At 42.0% G+C, this 20,889-nt stretch overlaps 1 protein-coding gene across 1 annotated transcript in view; it reads right to left on the reverse strand.

The window, feature by feature from the left end:
• mtmr9 (myotubularin related protein 9) overlaps positions 1 to 20,889 on the reverse strand; it is a 71,846-nt gene that overhangs the window by 33,664 nt on the left and 17,293 nt on the right. The window contains exon 5 of the mRNA XM_043682436.1: positions 2,990 to 3,207. Within this exon, the coding sequence (XP_043538371.1) occupies positions 2,990 to 3,207 (218 nt within the window). The remainder of the gene's footprint in view (positions 1 to 2,989; positions 3,208 to 20,889) is intronic.

The following is a 20,889-nucleotide window of genomic DNA, read 5'->3' on the forward strand; positions in this document are numbered from 1 at the left end:
GTTTGGTTAAGAAAAAGAAGGAAGCATATGTCAGGTACAGACAGGATAGATCAAGTGAATCCCTAGAAGAGTATAAAGAAAGTAGGAGTATACTTAAGAGGGAAATCAGGAGGGCAAAACGGGGACATAAGATAGCTTTGGCAACAGAATTAAGGAGAATCCAAAGGGTTTTTACAAATACGTTAAGGACAAAAGGGTAACTTGGGAGAGAATAGGGCCCCTCAAAGATCAGCAAAGCGGCCTTTGTGTGGAGCCACAGAAAATGGGGGAGATACTAAATGAATATTTTGCATCAGTATTTACTGTGGAAAAGGATATGGTAGATACAGACTGTAGGGAAATAGATGGCGACATCTTGCAAAATGTCCATATTACAGAGGAGGAAGTGCTGGAACTCTGTGGGAAGCTAGAGAAGTGATTGCTGGGCCTCTTGCTGAGATATTTGTATCATCGAGTCACAGTTGAGGTGCCGGAAGACTGGAGGTTCGCAAACGTGGTGCCATTGTTTAAGAAGGGTGGTAAAGACAAGCCAGGGAACTATAGACCGGTGAGCCTAACCTCAGTGGTGGGCAAGTTGTTGGAGGGGATCCTGAGGGACAGGATGTACATGTATTTGGAAAGGCAAGGACTGATTAGGGATAGTCAACATGGTTTAGTGCATGGGAATCATGTCTCACAAACTTGATTGAGTTTTTTGAAGAAGTAATAAAGACGATTGATGAGGGCAGAGCAGTAGTTGTGATCTATATGGACTTCAGTAAAGCGTTCAACAAGGTTCCCCATGGGGAGACTGATTATCATGGTTAGATCTCATGGAATACGTGGAGAAGTAGCCATTTGAATAGAGACTGGCTCAAAAGGTAGAAGACAGAGGGTAGTGTTGGAGAGTTGTTTTTCAGACAGGAGGCCTGTGACCAGCGGAGTGCCACAAGGATCGATGCTGGGCCCTCTACTTTTTGTCATTTACATTCTGTCTGAGGTACAGTTAGTAAGTTTGCAGATGACACCAAAATTGGAAGTGTGGTGGACAGCAAAGAGGGTTACCTCAGATTACAACAGGATCTGGACGAGATGGGCCAACTGGCTGAGAAGTGGCAGATGCAGTTTAATTCAGATAAATGTGAGGTGCTACATTTTGGGAAAGCAAATCTTAGCAGGACTTATACACTTAATGGTAAGGTCCTAGGGACTGTTGCTGAACAAAGAGACCTTGGAGTGCAGGTTCATAGCTCCTTGAAAGTGGAGTCGCAGGTAGATAGGATAGTGATGGCGGCGTTTGGTATGCTTTCCTTTATTGGTCGGCTGTTTTCCCTGGAGCGTTGGAGGCTGAGGGGTGACCTTATAGAGGTTTACAAAATTATGGAGGGGCATGGATAGGATAAATACACAGTCTTTTCCCTGGGATCGGGGAGTCCAGAACTAGAGGGCATAGGTTTAGGGTGAGAGGGGCAAGATATAAAAGAGAGCTAAGGGGCAACGTTTTCACACAGAGGGTGGTACATGTATGGAATAAGCTGCCAGAGGATGTGGTGGAGGCTGGTACAATTCCAACATTTAAGAGGCATTTGGATGGTTATATAAATAGGAAGGGTTTGGATGGATATGGGCCAGGTGCTGGCAGGTGGGACTAGATTGGGTTGGGATATCTGATCGGCATGGACGGGTTGGACCAAAGGGTCTGTTTCTATGCTGTTCATCTCTATGACTCTATGCAGCAAGACCTGGGTTGCTAAGCAGCAAGTAACATTACTGCCATACACATGCTGGACAATGGCCATCTCCAACGAGACAGAATCTAACCATCTGATGTAGGGCATTTTGGCAATAGGCTAAGAAACTTGGATACCAATAACAAAGCCACTTACACACCATACTGTGCCACGTGCCATGGATCTTTTGACATGTGTTGGTTTTCTTTTTCATTTCTACTAATTCAAAATATTCCTGCTTCCTGGACTTTGATATCGTTTTACCCCACCTCTTTACCCAATATTAGTGGTCTAAAGTACCTTGCCAAATTGTTCCCGAGTCTTGATGATGAGTGTCAACATTTCTCTTGAATTATGGAGGATGTGTTCGATATCACCTTGGGCGACTTAAAACTCCACCAAGACATTCTCTGAGTGTATGCAAGGATCTCCTCCAAGTCCTCTGGTTTCTTCCCAAAGATGTACAGGTTAGGTGGTGTGGACCATACTGAATTGTCTGGTAGTATCCAGGGATGTCTCAGTTAGGTAGATCAGTCATGAGAAATACAGGATAGATTTGGGCACTGGGTCTGGGCGGGATGCTCTTTGGAGGGTTGGTGAAAATGCAATGGGCCAAGTGGCCTCTTTCTGCACAAAAACGATTCTATGATTCAGAAAAAGCAGTTTTCAAAAAGATAGTTGCAAATGCAGAGGGGCAACTGATTATGGTTTCGGCAAGGTCATTTGCTTCTGTGTTCTGCAATTACAGAGTACCTGGGAAAGCTAACTTTTTCTAAGCTGTACTTTCCTCACCAATAGTCTTTGGGTGAGAAAGTGCAGCAACATTGCATATTGTACAGGGGGAGAATTCACAATGTGATTCAATGTTGACATATGCTTTAATTACTAGCATTGACAAAATGCATGATTTAGAAATAGTGAGATGCAAAGGCAGTTAACAGACTGGAAATGCATGCATATGGAAGACTTCATACTGTATGCATATGAATGAATTAACTTTGATCTCTGCTTGAGTTACAAAGACAAGAACACAGCCTCAATAGATTCCAGAGCTAAAAGGCAATGTGTTGTGAAGGAAATCTTGGGAATCTTTGCATATTAGAGAATCATGCTGAAATAGCTGGTCATGATTCAAGCTTAAACTGAAAATGCCGATTTTCTATAAATCAGATATCAAAACTATTGCAATTTAAAAATAAAGACTTTGCAACACATCAATTATGACTGAATTAAGGGTATAAAAATCAGAAGTTAATGTCACTGACGTGGTTTGAGCTTACCTCTCTATGGACTTGTGAATTCGTCTCCACTGAGGGTAATGTGCTTCCTGTTCAAAACCACCTCCTTTGGTTCTGGCTTGTTGAGCAGCATTAAGTGATCTCGTGTCAATGATATAGCCACGTTTTCCTGCCCACAGCGTGGCATTGATCAATTTTTCATCATCTTTACACCGTCTTCCATTGGTTCCAGTCAATGGCTGCGAACTGCGCATCATTACCTAAAAATGTTTCATAATTAAATTTGGAAATTAAATAATGACAATCCCCTGACATAACAAAAACCTTAATCTAGGTACCATATAAGATGGGTGTTATGACATGGCAACGAACCCTTCTGTTAATTCAACCAAACGACCAGAAAAGCTCACCTCGTCTCAATCTTTTAAAATATCTCAGATACAAGATGACAGTAAATGAGTTACAGTCAGGGGACAGAAAGAGAACCGGCAGGCAATGCAGGGAGCCCCTGTGGCCGGTCCCCTCAATAACAAGTATACCTTTTTGGATACTGTCAGTGGGACGACTTACCGGGGTAAGCAATAGGGCACAGGTCTCTGGTACAGTTGTCCCTGTTGCTCAGAAGAGAAGGGGGAAGAGGAGCAGAGTATTAGTCATTGTGGACTCCATAGTTAGGGGGACAGACAGAAGGTTCTGTGGGAATGAGACACTCATGGTTGGTGTGTTGCCTCCCAGGTGCCAGGGTTTGTGATGTCTGTTTTTTTGGGATCATTGTGGAGGAGGGAGAGCAGCCTCAAGTCGTGGTCCACATAGGCACCAACGATATAAGTAGGAAGAGAAATAGGAATTTAAGGGAAAAATTCAGGGAGCAAGGGTGGAAGCTTAGAGCTCGGACAAACAGAGTTGTTCTCTCTGGTTTGTTGCCCATGCCACGTGCTAGCGAGGCGAGGAATAGGGAGAGACAGAAGTTGAACACGTGACTACACGGATGGTGCAGGAGGGAGGGTTTTGGATTCCTGGATAATTGGGGCTATTTCTGGCGTAGGTGGGACCTCCACAAACAGGATGGTCTTCAGCTGAACTAGAAGGGTACCAATATCAGGAGGGGGGGGGCAAATTTGGTAATACTCTTCGGGTGGGTTTAAACTAATTCAGCAGGAGGATGGGAACCCAAATTGTAGTTTGAGTGTAGAGGAGGTTGAGAGTAGGGAAGTGTAAAATAAGGTTTCAGATTTGCAAGAGGGCACCAGCAAGCAAAAGGTTGGTTTGAAGTGTGTCTATTTCAATGCCAGGAGCATTCGAAATAAGGTGGGGGAAACTTACAGCATGGGGCAGTACCTGGGATTTTAATGTTGTGGCCATTTCACAGACATGGGTAGAGCAGGGACAGGAATGCTTGCTGCAGATTTTGGGATTTTGATGTTTCAGTAAGAACAGAGATGATGGTAAAAGAGTTGGAGGTGTGGCATTGTTAGTCAAGGACAGTATAACGTTCGAGGACTCATCAACTAAGGCAATATGGGCTGAGATTAGAAACAGGAAAGGAGAAGTCACCCTGTCAGGAGATTTCTATGGGCCTTCAAATAGTTCCAAAGATTTAGAGGAAAGGATAGCAAAGGTGATTCTCGATAGGAGCAAGAGTGACAGGGTTATTGGGGATTTCAACTTTCCAAATATTGACTGGGAATACTACAGTTTAAGTACTCTAGTTTTTGGTCCATTGTCCGCATACTGTCTAACACAGTATGTAGACAGGCCAACAAATTAGATTTGGAGGTAGGTGACCATGATTCAGTTATGTTTACTTTAGCGATGGAAAGAAATAGGTATATAACACAGGGCAACAATTACAGCTGGAAAAAAGGCAATGACGATGCGATTAGACTAGATTTAGGATGCATAGGATGGGGAAGGAAACTGCAGACAATGGGCACAATTGAAATGTGGAGCTTATTCAAGGAACAGCTACTGTGCGTCCTTGATAAGTACATACCTGTCACACAGGGAGGAAGTTGTTGAACGCAGGAGGAAGAAGGCAGCTTATGAGATGTGAAGGCTCAGTTAGGGTGATTAAGAGTTACAAGGTAGCCAGGAAAGACCTAAGAGAGAGCTAAGGCGAGCGAGGAGGGAACATGAAAAGTTGTTGGCAGATAAGATCAGGGAAAACCCTAAAGCTTTCTATAGGTATAAGGGATAAAAGAATGATTAGAGTAAGATAAGGGCCAATCAAGGACAGTAGTGGGAAGTTGTGTGTGGAGTCAGAGGAGATAGGAGAAGTGCTAAATGAATATTTTTCGTCAGTATTCACACTGGAAAAAGACAACATTGTCGAGGGGAACACTGAGATACAGCCTACTCGACTAGATGGGATTGAGGTTCACAAGGAGGAGGTGTTAGCAATTCTGGAAAGTGTGAAAATAGATAAGTCCCCTGGGCTGGATGGGATTTATCCAAGGATTCTCTGGGAAACCAGGGAGAAGATTGCAGAGTCTTTGGCTTTGATCTTTATGTTGTCATTGTCTACATGAATAGTGCCAGAAGTCTGGAGGATAGGAAATGTTGTCCCCTTGTTCAAGAAGGGGAGTACAGATAACCCTGGTAACTGTAGACCACTCAGCCTTACTTCAGTTGTGGGTAAAGTGTTGGAAAAGGTTACAAGAGATAGGATTTATAATCATCTTGAAAGGAACAAGTTTGATTAGGGATAGTCAACACAGTTTTGCGAAGGGTAGGTCAGGCCTCACAAACCTTGAGTTATTTGCGAAGGTGACCAGACAGGCGGGTGAGGGTAACACTGCTGATGTGGTATATATGGATTTCAGTAAGGTGGTTGATAAGGTTCCCCATTGTAGGCTATTGCAGAAAATATGGAGGCATGGGATTGAGGCAATTCAGCAATTTGGATCAGAAATTGGCGAGCTGAAAAAAGACAGGGTTGTGATTGATCAGAAATGCTCATCCAGGGGTTCAGTTACTCGTGGTGTACCACAAGGATCTGTTTTGGGTCCACTGCTGTTTGTCATTTTTATAAACGACCAAGCTGAGGGCACTGAAGGACGGGTTAGTAAATTTGCAGACAACACTAAGGTCGGTACAATTGTGGATAGTGCCAAATGGTTTTTAAATTCCTTAAGTGTGGAAACAGGCCATTCGGCTCAACTAGTCGACACCGACCCTCCAAAGAGTAACCCACCCAGACCTAGCCAAGATTTACCCCAGACTAATGCACCTAACACTATGACCAATTCACCTGATCTGCACATTTTGGATTGTGGGAGGAAACTGGAGCATCCGGAGGAAACCCACGCAAACACAGGGAGAATGTGCAAAACTCCACACAGTTGCCCAAGGCAGGAATTGAACCTGGGTCCCTGGTGCTGTGAGGCAGCAGTGCTAACCACTGAGCCACCGTGCCACCCTATCTAGAGGTGTTGTAGGTTACAGAGCGATATAGGTAAGCTGCAGAGCTGGGCTGAGAGGTGGCGAATGGAGTTTAACGCAGAAAGGTGTGACGTGATTCACTTTGAAAGGTGGAACAGGAATGCAGAGTACTGGGCGAATAGTAAGATTCTTAGTAGTGTAGATGAGCAGAGAGATCTCGCTGTCCATGTACATGGATCCCTGAAAGTTGTCACCCAGGTTAATAGGGCTGTAAAAGAAGACATATGGTATGTTAACTTTTATTAGTAGAGGGATAGAGTTTCTGAACCATGAGATCATGCTGCAGCTGCACAAACCTCTGGTGTGGCCGCATTTGGAGTATTGCGTACAATTCTGGTCACCGCATTACAGGAAGGATGTGCAAGCTTTGGAAAGGATTCAGAGGAAATTTAGTAGGATGCTGCCTGGTACGGAGGGAAGGTCTTATGAGGAAAGGTTGAGGGACTTGAGGCTGTTTTTGTGACAAAGAAGACGGTTGAGAGATGACTTAATTGAGACATATAAGATGATCAGAGGGTTAGATAGGGCAGACAGCGAGAGCCTTTTTCCTCAGGTAGTGATGGCTAGCATGAGAAGGCATAGCTTCAAACTGAAGGGTGACAGATACAGGACAGATGTCAGAGGTAGTTTCTTTACTCAGAGAGTAGTAGGGGCGTGAAACATACTACCTGCAACAGTTGTAGACTCACCAACTTTACAGGCATTTACATGGTCATTGGATAGGCAGATGGATGAGAATGGAATAGTGTAAGTTAGATGGGCTTCAGGTTGGTGCAACATTGAGGGCTGAAGGACCTGAACTGCAATGTAATGTTCTATGTTCGATGAATGACAGAGAATTCCCAAATTCCACCATTTAAAGAAAATAATATCAATTTATTCCTTAACTCAAAGTGAACATTAAACAACTATTCACAATTTTAAGCCACCCCTTTCTCTTAAATGTTGTTATCTACCTGCCTCCAACTCTATAACAATATATTGTTCCAATAAAATACTTATTAAAATTACATCAACTTAATTTCAATAACCACACAGCGGCTTTTGACTTCAATGCCTGTCTTCCTCCAGCTGAAGATCTCCCTGGGTAAGTCTTCTTTCTTTTCACTGCGAATATGTTTTATAAGAAAAGGTACCTCTGTTGGAGTGTTTCAACATCTTGGGACTCTCTCTCTATGGCAATTACTCTGATTTTCAAAATGCCTGCCTCTTTATATCCCCAACATCGGATCATCTCATTGGTTCAATGTTGGCAAAACAATAGGTTTAAACTCGATTGGGCTTTAGTATCCTTGGGCATAACTTAAATTGATTGGTTAAATTCGAATGGTTGTCAAAACAGCAACCAACTCAGGTATCTATTTCACAGCCAAATTGTCCATATTTTCAAGCTTCCAGGACACTGAGACTACTCTTGTAAGCCCTCAGTGCAGAACAGCATCAAGTCTCTCTTAAAGGTACAGTACATGCCTTCAACTTCATAATACAACAGAATGTATTAGTCAAGTATAGGAATACTTTATTTTGCGTTTTAGATTTATGGACACTGAGAATATTTACACTTTTATTCATGTACACGCAAGAAGTATCCCTAGCCCATACCAAGAATAAGCACAGATTCAGATTACAGGTACGCAAACAGAGGTGTTCACAAGATGATCTTTGGTGTTCGTCATGTAAACGATCTCTACTTGCTGACTTATGATTTATAACTAATTGTATGACATCAGACTGTCATCCAACAGGTTTATTTGAAATCACAAGCTTTCAGAGTACTGCTCATTCGCCAGGTAAAGGGATGTTTTACATTAGCTATGGGAAGTACGGGGTTACACGGATACTTTTGGAGGCTATGTCACCTGACAAAGGAGCAGCGTTCCAAAGATTGTGATTTCAAGTAATTGGATTATAACTTAGTGTCATCTGACTTCTGATTTTGTCCATCCCAGTCCAACACTGGAACTCTATATCATGGCTTAGAATTCGATTTTATTGTCACGTGTACTCAAGTATAGGAACACAAGACTACAGTGAAAAGTGTTCAAAGCCACATTGTTTCGGTTCGCTATATACATATTTCTGCAAGTCTGCTGACGGCACCACCATTGTAGGCCGAATTTCAAAATGATGAGACAAAATACAAGAGACAGTGCTTGGTGACACAGTGTAAAAATAACAATCTCTCCCTCAACATTAATGGTGCTGAGGTGGAGATGGTCAAAAGCATCAGGTTCCGAGAAGTCATGATCACTAAGCTGTCCTGGTCATCCACATTGATGTGACATTGAAAAAGCACAACAATGCCTCTATTTCCTCAAGAGGCTAAAGAAATTCAGCACGTCCATAAAGACTCTTAGCATTTTTTATAGAATGCTTTCTGTGGTGCATCTATCATAGAGTCATAGAGCATGGAAACAGAATCTTCGGTCCAACCCGTCCATGCCGACCAGATATCCTAACCCAATGCACTCCCACCTGCCAGCATCTAGCCCATATCCCTCCAAACCATTCCAATTCATATACCCATCCAAATGCCTTTCTAATGTTGCAATTGTACTAGCCTCCACCACTTCCTCTGGCAGCTCATTCCATGCACGCATTATCCTCTGCGTGAAAATGTTGCCCCTCAGGTCTCATATCTTTCTCCACTCACCCTAAACCTATGCCCTCTAGTTTTGAATTCCCCCACCCCAGGAAAAAGACTTTGTCTACTTATCCTATCCATACCCCTTATAATTTTGTAAACCTCAGCCTTCAATGCTCCAGGGAAAACAGCCCCAGCATGTTCAGCCTCTCCCTATAGCTCAAATCCTCCAACCCTGGCAACATCCTTGTAAATCTTTTCTGAACCCTTGCAAGTTTCACAATATCTTTCCAATAGGAAGGAGACCAGAATTGCACGCAATACTCCAACAGTAGTCTAACCAATGTCCTGTCCAGCCACAACATGACCTCCCAACTCCTGTACTCAATACTCTGACCAATAAAGGAAAGCATACCAAATGCCTTCTTCACTATCCTATCTACCTGTGACTCTGCTTTCAAGGAGCTATGAACATGCACGCCAAGGTCTCTTTGTTCAGCAACGCTCCCTAGGACCTTACCATTAAGTGTATAACTCCTGCTAAGATTTGCTTTCCCAAAATGCAGCACCTCACATTTATCTGAATTAAACTCCATCTGCCACTTCTCAGCCCATTGGCCCATCTGATCAAGATCCTGTTGCAATCTGAAGTAATCTTCTTCGCTGTCCACTATGCCTCCACAATTTTGGTGTCATCTGCAAACTTACTAATGATACGTCTTGGGCTCACATCCAAATAATTGATATAAATGGTGAAACGCAGTGGACCCAGCACGAATCCTGGTCATAGCACTCCACTGGTCACAAGCCTCCAGTCTGAAAAACAACCCTCCACCACCACCCTCTGTCTTCGACCTTTGATCCAGTTCTGTATCCAAATGGCTAGTTCTCCCAGTATTCCGTGAGATCTAACTTTGCTAACCAGTCTCCCATGGGGAACCTTGTCGAATGCCTTACTGAAGTCCATATAGATCACATCTACCGCTCTGCCCTCATCAATCTTCTTTGCTACTTCTTCAAAAAATTCAATCAAGTTTGTGAGACATGATTTCCCACATACAAAGCCATGTTGACTATCCCTATCAGTCCTTGCCTTTCCAAATACATGTACATCCTGTCCCTCAGGATTCCCTCCAACAACTTGCCCACCACTGATGTCAGACTCATTGGTCTATAGTTCCCTGACTCGTCCTTACCACTCTTCTTAAACAGTGGCACCATGTTAGCCAACCTCCAGTCTTCCAGCAACTCATCTGTGACTTTCGATGATACAAATATCTCTGCAAGAGACCCAGCAATTACTGCCCTGGCTTCCCAGAGTTCTAGGGTACACCTGATCAGGTGCTGGGGATTTATCCACTTTTATGCATTTCAAGACATCCAGCACTTCCTGCTCTGTAATATGAACATTTTTCAAATGTCATCATCTATTTCCCTACAGTCTATACCTTCCATGTCCTGTTTCAAAAGTAAATACTGATGCGAAATACTTGTTTAGTATCTCCCCCATTTTCTGCGGCTCCACATAAAGACCACCTTGCTGATCTTTGAGGGGCCCTATTCTCTCCCTGGTTATCCTTTTGTCCTTAATGTATTTGTAAAAACCCTTTGGATTCTCCTTAACTCAAAATTCATATGGCTTGGTATGGTAACTGCTCTGCCCAAGACTATAATAAACTACAAAGAGTTAGGAACCTTTACACAGCCCGGTCCATCAAGCAAGCCAACCTTTCATCCATTGACTCCATCTATATTTCTTGCTGCCTCTTCCATTGGACAGAAGATACAAAAGCTTAAACATACATACTAACAAGTTCAACAACAGCTTCTTCCCCGCTAATACTAAACTTCTGAATGGACCTCTAAAATTTTAAATTTAATGTTGATCTTGCTCTTTGTGCACCTCCTCTGCAGCAGCAATGTTACATCCCTCGCTCTGATCTATTATGCAAATGCACTTTGCATTGTATGATCTGCCTGTACTGCATGTAAAACAAAAAACCTTTCACTGTACCCAAGTACATGTGACAATAATAAAATCAAGTAAATCAAATCAAATCCATGCTCATAAAATGGCTTGCACTATTGGTCTCATTGACATTGTCTTGTAGAGATTAGGAGGCAGCTTTGGACCAGACCCAAAAATAGGTGAAGTACATAGAACAGTATTGACACAAATCTCAAAAAGAAAAATATGTATTAGACTGTCTTACACTTACTGGCCTTCAAGTAGTTGTTCTTCCACACCTTAGCTCCAAGACTGGTTTTCGGTTATCATGATTCCAGTGAGCAATGACTAGGTCATTTTTTGCCAGTCTCTCCCCCCACCTTTATCCTGCAGTATGCAGTCCTTGCTAGTCAGCTGCTTCCATTTTGCTCAGCTGATTCCTGCCCAAGTTCTGATATGGTTTGCTATTGTTTCCCATTCTGCAGTCAGGTGCTATGACTTGTCTGACTAAATGAATATAATTTCAAATTGCCCCAGTGGCTGCCATCATTAATTTTCAGCTGTACTCTGACAAGAACAAGGCGATCTGTTAAAGCCCGAAACTGTTTAACATTATTTTTCAACTCAAATTATATATTGCAACATAACCACGAGGAACTTGGCTGCAACTTGACACTTCAGTAAAATGCAGCTGGATGCGAGACTAATTGAGGGTCTCAAGATGAAATCATTCGAAACTTGGAGCGCAACTTGTGCTTTTGACAGGCTGAACTGAGAAGGAAGACACTCCCCTACTCAGAGTAATACAACAGATGTAATTCACCACAGATCAACTGAGTTTGTTCAACCACTCAAAAACAACATCTGAGAAGCACACTTAGGCTTGCTACCTGGAATAAGCTTGAGCTTTAAGTACAGAATGAGAATCCCATTTTTATTGAACTCCTATTCTTGCTGTAATTTAGATTCTGTCCAGTACTCACTAGCAGTCAGGTGTTTTCCTGCAAAGGACAGTAAAAGGAGAGATAGATTAGCTCATCAAAATGCTGATAGCTGACTGACTGAGACAGGCAGAGACAGACAGCTGGCTCCACCACAAGTTACTCTCTGCTTCTACTTCATGCATTGTTCTTGTAGCCAAACTACTTACCACATTGCCCTCCACTTCAATTCTTCCTTATCCATCTCCTGATCTTTCCCCTTCAGTTCTTCTCCACTCACCTCTCCACTTCCAGCCCTCATCACCTCCACTCTCCCACCCCATCATACTTCCCCAAATACTTGCATCAATGAGTTATTAAAATGATAACATAGGTGCAGCTTTAAAATGGAAGTCAAGTTACACCGGAATGTCATGGTACACTACACTCAAAATCTGCTATTTTTGAGGTCACAGAAGATCAAAAGCCATGTGTTCCAATGTGGTTGTACTCTCCATTGACTATTCCTGCAGAAACAGGAATACTAAGTTTTAGTATTTTCTGGCAATATTTTCTTGTGGTTATTGAAACTCTTGAACAGGAGTCCCACTATTGGTCAATAATAAGATTTAGCAAAGGGTCCATCTCACCATCACATGAAACCTGCGATCTTCTGCCACAGCTACTACTATACAGCTCCACCTGCTGGACCAAAGCACTTAACATTAGTTTTACCTTCAGAAAAGGTGGTAGTGAAGCTTGGGTCTGAAAACTTCCATTTGCCATTCTGTTCAGTTGGGCCTATAACCCCATTAAAATGATGAAAGTACACAGGAAACAAAACCTTTTTTTAAAAAAAGAAAAATGTAAAAAATGCTCAACTATATAGAAATTTAACAAGATGTTTTTGTACGTATGGATTGCTGTAAAGAGAGAACAAAATCTGAAAAACAAACTGAGCCTGATAATAGCTCAAACATTTCAAGTTGTTTCTTTTTTCAGAATGTTACATTGATTTTTGACTGAGATAGTAATAACGGATATATATACATCAGGATATAGATCAGTTGGAGGCAAAAAAATGACAGATGGAGTTTAATCCGGATAAACGCAAGGTGATACATTTTGGAAGGTCAAGTACAGGTGGAAATTATACAGTGAATAGCAGAACCCTTAGGAGTATTGATATGCAGAGAGATCTGGGCGTGTGGGTCCACAGATCATTGAAGGTGACAGCACAGGGAGATAAAGTAGTAAAAAGGGCCAATGGCATGCTTGTCTTCATTAGAGGGCCATTGAGTATAAGAATAGACAAGTTATGTTGCAGCTTTATAGAACTTTAATTAGGCCACACTTGGAATATTACATACATTTCTGATCACCACACTATATGAAGAATGTGAATGTTTTGGAGAGGGTACAGAAAAGGTTTATCAGTATGTTGCCTGAGGGATTTTAGCTATGAAGAAAGGCCGGATAGACTGGGTTTGTTTTCACTGGAACGCAGGAAGTTGAGGGGTAAGCTAATTGAAGTTTAAAAGACTGTGAATGGCATGGACAGAGTGGAAAACAAGGCTTTTTCCCAGGGTGGAGGGACCTGGTTCAAGGTGCAGTGGAGATGTGGAAGGCAGTTTATTCAAAGAAAGAGTGGTGAGTGCCTGGAACACATTGCCAGGAAAGGTGGTGGAAGCAGACACAACAGCAGCATTCAAGAAGCACCTGGACGAATACATGATTAGCAAGGGAATAGATGGATATGGATCCTGTAAGAGATGGAAGGGTAAAATATGACGGTGCAGGGGCTGAAGGGGCTGTTCCTATGCTGTATTGTTTTATGTAACCCGTACTTGAAAAAACAGCTGCCAAGGAGACAAAAAGCACTTATATCTGATAAAAATAATCAGAGATGCTTTCATCAGCTAACTGCCAGTTGCCATACTTCTAAATGCAATCAAATGTGTTGAATTAAGCCAGCCAACTGTCATGGTAAAGCAATTCATGGCCAAAAGTTTTATTTTACTGTGAACTTTAGATCATAGTTGCTGCTTCAAAGTGTGGCTGGAGTGCTTACAGTGTGTGCAGGTGCAAATGATAGCCACAGGATAGGGCATAATTGATGAAAAGCAAGAACAAGGGCAGGTAATGAGAGGCCCATGTTGCCAAGCCTTCCATCAACATTTAGAGAAAGAACTGAGAGGAAAAGAGAAACAAAAAGGCAAAAGAATAATCACGGCCAGGATAAAAATAACTTTTCATTTAAGGACTCCAAGATTTTCTTAAGTGCTACTTTTTTCATTTTCACTGACTCATTTAATAGATGATGTTGTAATGCACTAATAATAACTTTTCTACACCTGCGATAGTTGGACTCAATAGAACAGAATTAGAATAAGTCAACAATAATTATCATTAACTCTCCATGAACTGTAAAGCCACACATAAAAGGAAAACATTACTTTAATGGACAATGTACTTTGAATCAAGACAGACAAGTTAAGAAAAGTATTTCTCCAAAATAATTGATACACACTTCCACACATCTTAAACATATCCTCTACAGACTGGCAAGGTTACAGCTATTATATTGCCATTATACAGCCCATTAAACAAAGCCAGAACATTTTAGCTAGGCAGAAAGAACCCTATTTACTGCATCTTGGATCTCAGTCTCGAGCTTAAATTTAACAACTGACAGTGCTCATTACAGTCAGATCCACAACATTTTTGTGTAAGATTTAGTATTCTTCACACTGAACAACTAGCAGGAGCACAGGAGGATGGCAAGGGCACAATGTACACCTTGGGTGCAGGAATTAAATCTCCAAGAGTGGCTTGGTAGTAACATGACTGCCCTGTGCTACCCAAGTTATAAAGGATGTAGCTGCCACAGGTGAGAAAGGAACCAACGTGGGGGAAAAAAATAACTATCAGCATGACAGTATCAGAAAAGATAATCATTACACAGTCCTTGTGGATAGCACTACTATTGTGATATATGGGGAAAATTTTGAACAGATCTACGATTCAAACCTGGCATTCCTGAGGCCCTGTGAGCAAAGAGACAATGGAATTGTAGTAAATCACAATTTATAAATTCGGTACAGCTTATCGATCATTCCCCATTACCATCAAGGCAGGAAATCAATGCTCGTCGAAAGGCAGCAGGAGAGCATGCCTAAAAAGTGAGATTTAAACTTAATAGGCTACATAGGACTACAGCTGAAAATGTGTTGCTGGAAAAGCACAGCAGGTCAGGCAGCATCCAGGGAACAGGAGAATCGACGTTTCGGGCATAAGCCCTTCTTCAGCAGCGAACAATGGCAACCGAGTATTGGCAACTTCATCATTGGTTAGGTCCGGTGCTGGCGGTGTCAAAGCGGTGGCGGAACGGAATCACAGTGGCATTGACCAATGGTCCCAGTGGCAACAGGTGCAACTCTGACGTTGGTGGGTCTAATGCAGGCGATGGTGAAGCTGTAGCAGAGAAAACTTGGTCTATGGCACCTGAAGAGTGGTGATTTCAACATTGGTTGAGCCTGGTACAGATAGTGGCAAGGCGGTGGAAGATGGTCGGGGGTGCAGGCGTTGATAATAATGAGCTGGCTCAGTGCTGATAGGCTCTGTTTAAACTATATCTTTTTCTTATTCTTTAAAACTGTTCAAAATGATACTAGTGGAAAAGCTTTTCACTGTATTTTACTGTTTTTCTCATTGTAACACACACGATAATAAAATCACTAATTCATTACCTTCCACCAAAGACGGAGAACATACAGGTGTTGTAGTAGATGGGACTGTATTTGCTAAAGCAGTTTGGCTGATATTCCATCCTAGCTGCGTACTCTTCTGCTTGCTTAGTAATCGATGGGTTTTTGAACTCAAGTGATGTGTGTTCTTCTTTTAAGTCAATAGTAGAGTCATAGTGATAGAGTCCAGCACAGAAATGGAAAGAATGTCAACTGAAGACTACAAAATAGCCTTTTCATGGGAGTGCAGCTCACAATAGTGTCCAGTCATGTCAACATACAGAATATTGTACAGTTTGGGGAATGGAGGGCTTATGCCCAAAACGTCGATTCTCCTGTTCCCTGGATGCTGCCTGACCTGCTGCGCTTTTCCAGCAACACATTTTCAGCTCTGATCTCCAGCATCTGCAGTCCTCACTTTCTCTACATAGGACTACAAACAATGCAAGAAGTGAACAGTTTCCAAGGCAAAGCAATTCCACAACCAAAAGATCAGATTTAAGCTCTACAGGTCTACAATATCTAGTTACAATGACTGATGGACAGTTAGACTAGCAGGAGGAGATGGCAGCACAAATATACCAATCTCAGCTATGAGGCAGCCAGCACAAGCCAAGTATCCATCTCCATTTTCAGCTAGAAGTGGAGTAAATGATTCAACGTTGTCTCCTCTTGAAGATCCCTGCATCACAGATGTCAGTCTTCAATGGATTCAATTCACTGCATTTTAAATCTTAAAGGGTTGAAGGCACTGATCATGAAGGAGGATATGGGTCTTGACAAAATTCCAAAAATAGTTGTTAAGTCCCTGAATCTGAATGAGCTACACACTAACCTAACTGCTTCAGCACCGCTACAGTTACAACACTGACTTGAATATAGCAAATTGCCCAGGTTATGTCCTGTCCACAAACAACAATAAGACTAATTACTTAGGAGAAAGTGAGGTTGGATAAAGGGCTTCCTGGTGAAGGGTTCTGGCCCGAAATGTTGATTGTCCTGCTCCTCAGGTGCTGCCTGACCTGTTGTACTTTTCCAGCAACACACACCCAACCAATTAATTCTTTATCAGTCTAATTCTGATCAACAACAAAGCAATGAAGAAGTCATCAATTGTGCTATCAAGTACAAACAATAACCGGCTCACTGACACTCAGTTTGGGTTCTGCCAATGCCACTCAGCTCCTGACCTCAACAGAGCCTTGGTTAAAACATGGGCAAGAGAACTGAAGAGAGTGACTGTCCTGGTCATTAAGGTTGCATCAGAGTGCGGCACCAAGAAGCAGGAGTAAAACTGGAATCCATAGGAATGGGTACAAACTCCCTGCTGGTTGGAGTCATACCTGACACAAAGAAAGATGGTTGTTGTTGTCTGAAGTCAATCATCCCTGCTCCAGGACATCTGTGTAGGAGTTCCTCAGAGTATCATATTAGGTCACCATTTTCTGCTACTTCAATAACATTTCCAGTGTCATAAGAACAAAAATGGGGATTCCTGCTGATAGTTGCGCCAAGTTCAGTACCATTCTCCTCTGATGGTGAAGTAGCCCATGTCCAAATGCAATAAGACTTGGACAATATTCAGGTTTGACCTGACAAGTAGCAAATAACATTCACACCAGTTAAGTGCCACATAATGACCACTCCGATCCAGAGAACATGTAACCATTGCCTCTTGATATTCAGTAGCTTTGCCATCACTGACCACCTTCAACTACCTTCCAAACTTCCAAATCACCTCCCCATTAGCACTGCAGGTCTAACTACACTAAATGGACTGCGTTGGATCAAGAAGGCAGCTCACCACCACCTCAAAGGCAACTAAGGATGGGCAATAAATGCTGATGTAATCAGTAATGACAAATTCCATGAATGAAAAAAAATAAATCATGCACTGACTGTACAAACATAGATTACTCTAACAACACAAACCCCAAGTGCCAAATCCCAGAATCATAACTTGAAGCCTCGATATTCCCCAGATCCAGCCAAACATTGAACTGTGTTCAGTCCCCTATGTACAATTGCTGAATGTGATCATTGTTTTCCAATATCAAGCTTTTTATCCCCCACAAACCTGCATACAGAACGAAAGAAAAATGTTGATTGTATGCTATGTTTTGTGAAGTGGTGAGTAAATAGTGTAATTTGGCCTGCATTAATCAAGGTGATGTATTATTAATTATCAAAGTTTCCTTAGTTTAAACACAGCCTATGTGTAGAACCACAGGAGATGGGGAGATACTAAATGAGTATTTTGCATCAGTGTAATTGTGGAGAAGGACATGGAAGATATAGACTGTAGGAAAATAAATGGTGACATCTTAAAAAATGTCCATATTACAGAGGTGGTGATGCTGGATGTCTTAAAACACAAAGGTGGATAAATCCCCAGGACCTGATCAGGTCTACCCTAAAACTCTGTGGAAAGCTAGGGAGGTGATTCCTGGGACCCTTGCTCAGATACTTATATCATCAATAGTCACATGTAAGGTGCCGGCAGACTGGACATTGGCGAACATGGTGCCACTATTTACGAACGGTGGTAAGGAAAAGCCAAGGAATGATAAACCAGAACCTGATATCGGCGGTGGGCAAATTGTTGGAGGGAATCCTGAGGGACAGGATTTACATGTACTTGGAAAGTCAAGGACTGATTAGGGATAGTAAACATAGTGTTGCATGTGGGAAATCGTGTCTCACAAACTTGACTGAGGTTTTCTGAAGAAGCAAAGAGGATCTATAAGGGCAGAGCAGTGGACGTGATCGACAGACTACAGTAAGACATTTGACAAGGTTCCTCATGGTAGACTGGTCAGCAAGGTTAGATCGCATGGAATACAGTGTGCACTAGCCATTTGGATACAGAACTAGCTCAACGGTAGAAGACAGAGGGTGATGGTGGAGGGTTGCTTTTCAGACTGGTGACCTGTGACCAGTGGTGTGCCACAAGAATCAGTGCTGGGTCCACTGCTTTTCATCATTTACATACATGATTTGGATGTGAATATAGGAGGTACAGGTAGCAAGTTTGGAAGTGTAGTGAACATCAAAGGCGGCTACCTCAAGTACAACGGGAGCATAATCAGATGGGCCAATGAGTCGAGGAATGGCATAGACTTTAAATGTGAGGTGTTGCATTTTGGAAAGTCAAATCAGGGCAGAACTTCTACACTTTAGGGTAAGATCCTGGGGAATGTTGCTGAACAAAGAGACCTTGGGGTGCACGTTCATAGTTCCTTGAAAATAGAGTCACAGATAGTTATGATGTGTGAAGGCAGCGTTTGTATGCTTCCCTTGATTGGTCAGTGCATTGAGTATAGGAGTTGGGAGGTCATGTTGCAGCTGTACAGGACATTGGTTAGGCCACTTTTGGAATCTTGTGTGCAATTCTGGTTTCCCTCCTATCAGAAGAAACTGGAAAGGGTTCAGAAAATGTTACCAGGTTTGGAGGGTTTGAGCTACAGGGAGAGGTTGAATAGGCTGGGACTGTTTTTCGCGGAGCATCAAGAAGCTGAGGGGTGACCTTATAGAGGTTCGTAAAATCATGAGGGGCATGGATAGCATAAATAGACAAAGTATTTTCCCTGGGGTGGGGTAGTCCAGAACTAGACGGCACCAGTTTAGGGTGAGAAGGGAAAGATTTAAAAAGCACCTAAGGAGAAACGTTTTCACACAGAGGGTGGTGCGTGTATGGAATGAGCTGCCAGAGGAAGTCGAAGTGGTTGAGGCTGGTACAATTACAGCATTTAAAAGGCATCTGGATGGGTATATGAATAGGAAGGGTTTAGAAGGATATGGGCCTGGTGCTAGCAAATGAGACAAGATTAATTTAGGATATCAGGTCGGCATGGACGAATTGGACTAAAGGGTCTGTTTCCGTGCTGTACATCTCTATAACTCTATGACCAATTGCAAATCAAAAACCTGAAACTCGGTCCAGATTTATCAATGGGCAATGGCATAAGAATTTTTAATTTACTTATTAATTTCAATTTATTTTCAACAGGTTTTGAGGTGTAGTTTTGAGGTTTGCTCCCAAAAACAAAATCTAGTTGTGAAGCAAAAACCTTCCATAAAAGATTAAGCAACAAAACAACACGTGGAGGTCATACACTGCTATGCTATGCTCAATATCCTCTACTTATTCTAATTTATCCCTGCTGCTTTTTCCTGGTTTATTTTGGTTGTGCTATCAACCTGAAAAGACAGATGCTCATTTTCTGTCATTGTACACATTTAAAACAGGTGTTTAAACAACGAATTAGTGAACAGTGAGGGTTATTTTTCCTCATGTTTTGACATTTTCAGTTAGTTTATGAACAAATCCATCCATTGGCACAATGTTCTGTTTCTTCAATTACATTTTATGGCTTCAATTCCAATGGTTCTAAAAACTGAATTGCTTTTGCAACTCTATATTCTTAAACCCGCTGTGCCTAAAGAATATAAATGATTGTTGAAAAACCCACGGAAGGAAACAGCTTTTGTTCAGTGCTTCTCCAATTCTGGAAAACTTAATGACTTTATATTCTAGTTTATGCTAATGAGATTGCCATGAAGTTCAGGCATAAATTCAAACGGATAAAAGAGGCATAATTTCACACATATCTCATTACACCACATGGAAAATCCACTCTTGTAGGGGGACAACCTCTTTTCCGTTTAACAAAGGAACAAAACATTTCAGACCAAAGGGAAAAAAATACTATTCACAACTAATGATTTGAAACATTTCAACTGGAGCAAAGAGGAAACAAGTATACAGGAAAAATGTTCACAAATATATACAATGCTGTCAAAATATTAATTGTAGAACACTTGCATGCCAGAGTTGCTAGACGCCATTTCTCAGTTTCCACAGCACAGAGAAACCATAAGAAATAGGAGCACAATTAGGTCATGTGGTAGAGTCTGCTCTGCCGTTTGATCATCACTGATGTTTCTCAACCCCATATTCCAGCCTTCTCCCCATAACTCTTAATATCCTTCTGATCAAGAACCTCTCTGTTTTAAATATACTCAATGACTTGACTTGTGTGGCAATGAGTTCCACAGATTCATTACCATCTGGCTGAAGATCTTCTTCCTCTCTGTTCTAAAGAGCCATCTCTTAGGAGACTGTGCCCTTGGGACCTAGTCTCTCCTACAGGTGGGAATACTTTCTCCATGTCCATTTTATCAAGGCCTCTCACTATTAGAGTCATAGATCCGTAGCGTTATATTGCATGGAAACAAACCTTCAGTCCACTTCATCCATGCCGACCATAATACCAAACTGAAACTAGTCCCACCTGCCTGAG

The sequence above is a fragment of the Chiloscyllium plagiosum genome, chromosome 3 (assembly GCF_004010195.1).
Source record: "Chiloscyllium plagiosum isolate BGI_BamShark_2017 chromosome 3, ASM401019v2, whole genome shotgun sequence".
NCBI classification, from domain to species: domain Eukaryota; kingdom Metazoa; phylum Chordata; class Chondrichthyes; order Orectolobiformes; family Hemiscylliidae; genus Chiloscyllium; species Chiloscyllium plagiosum.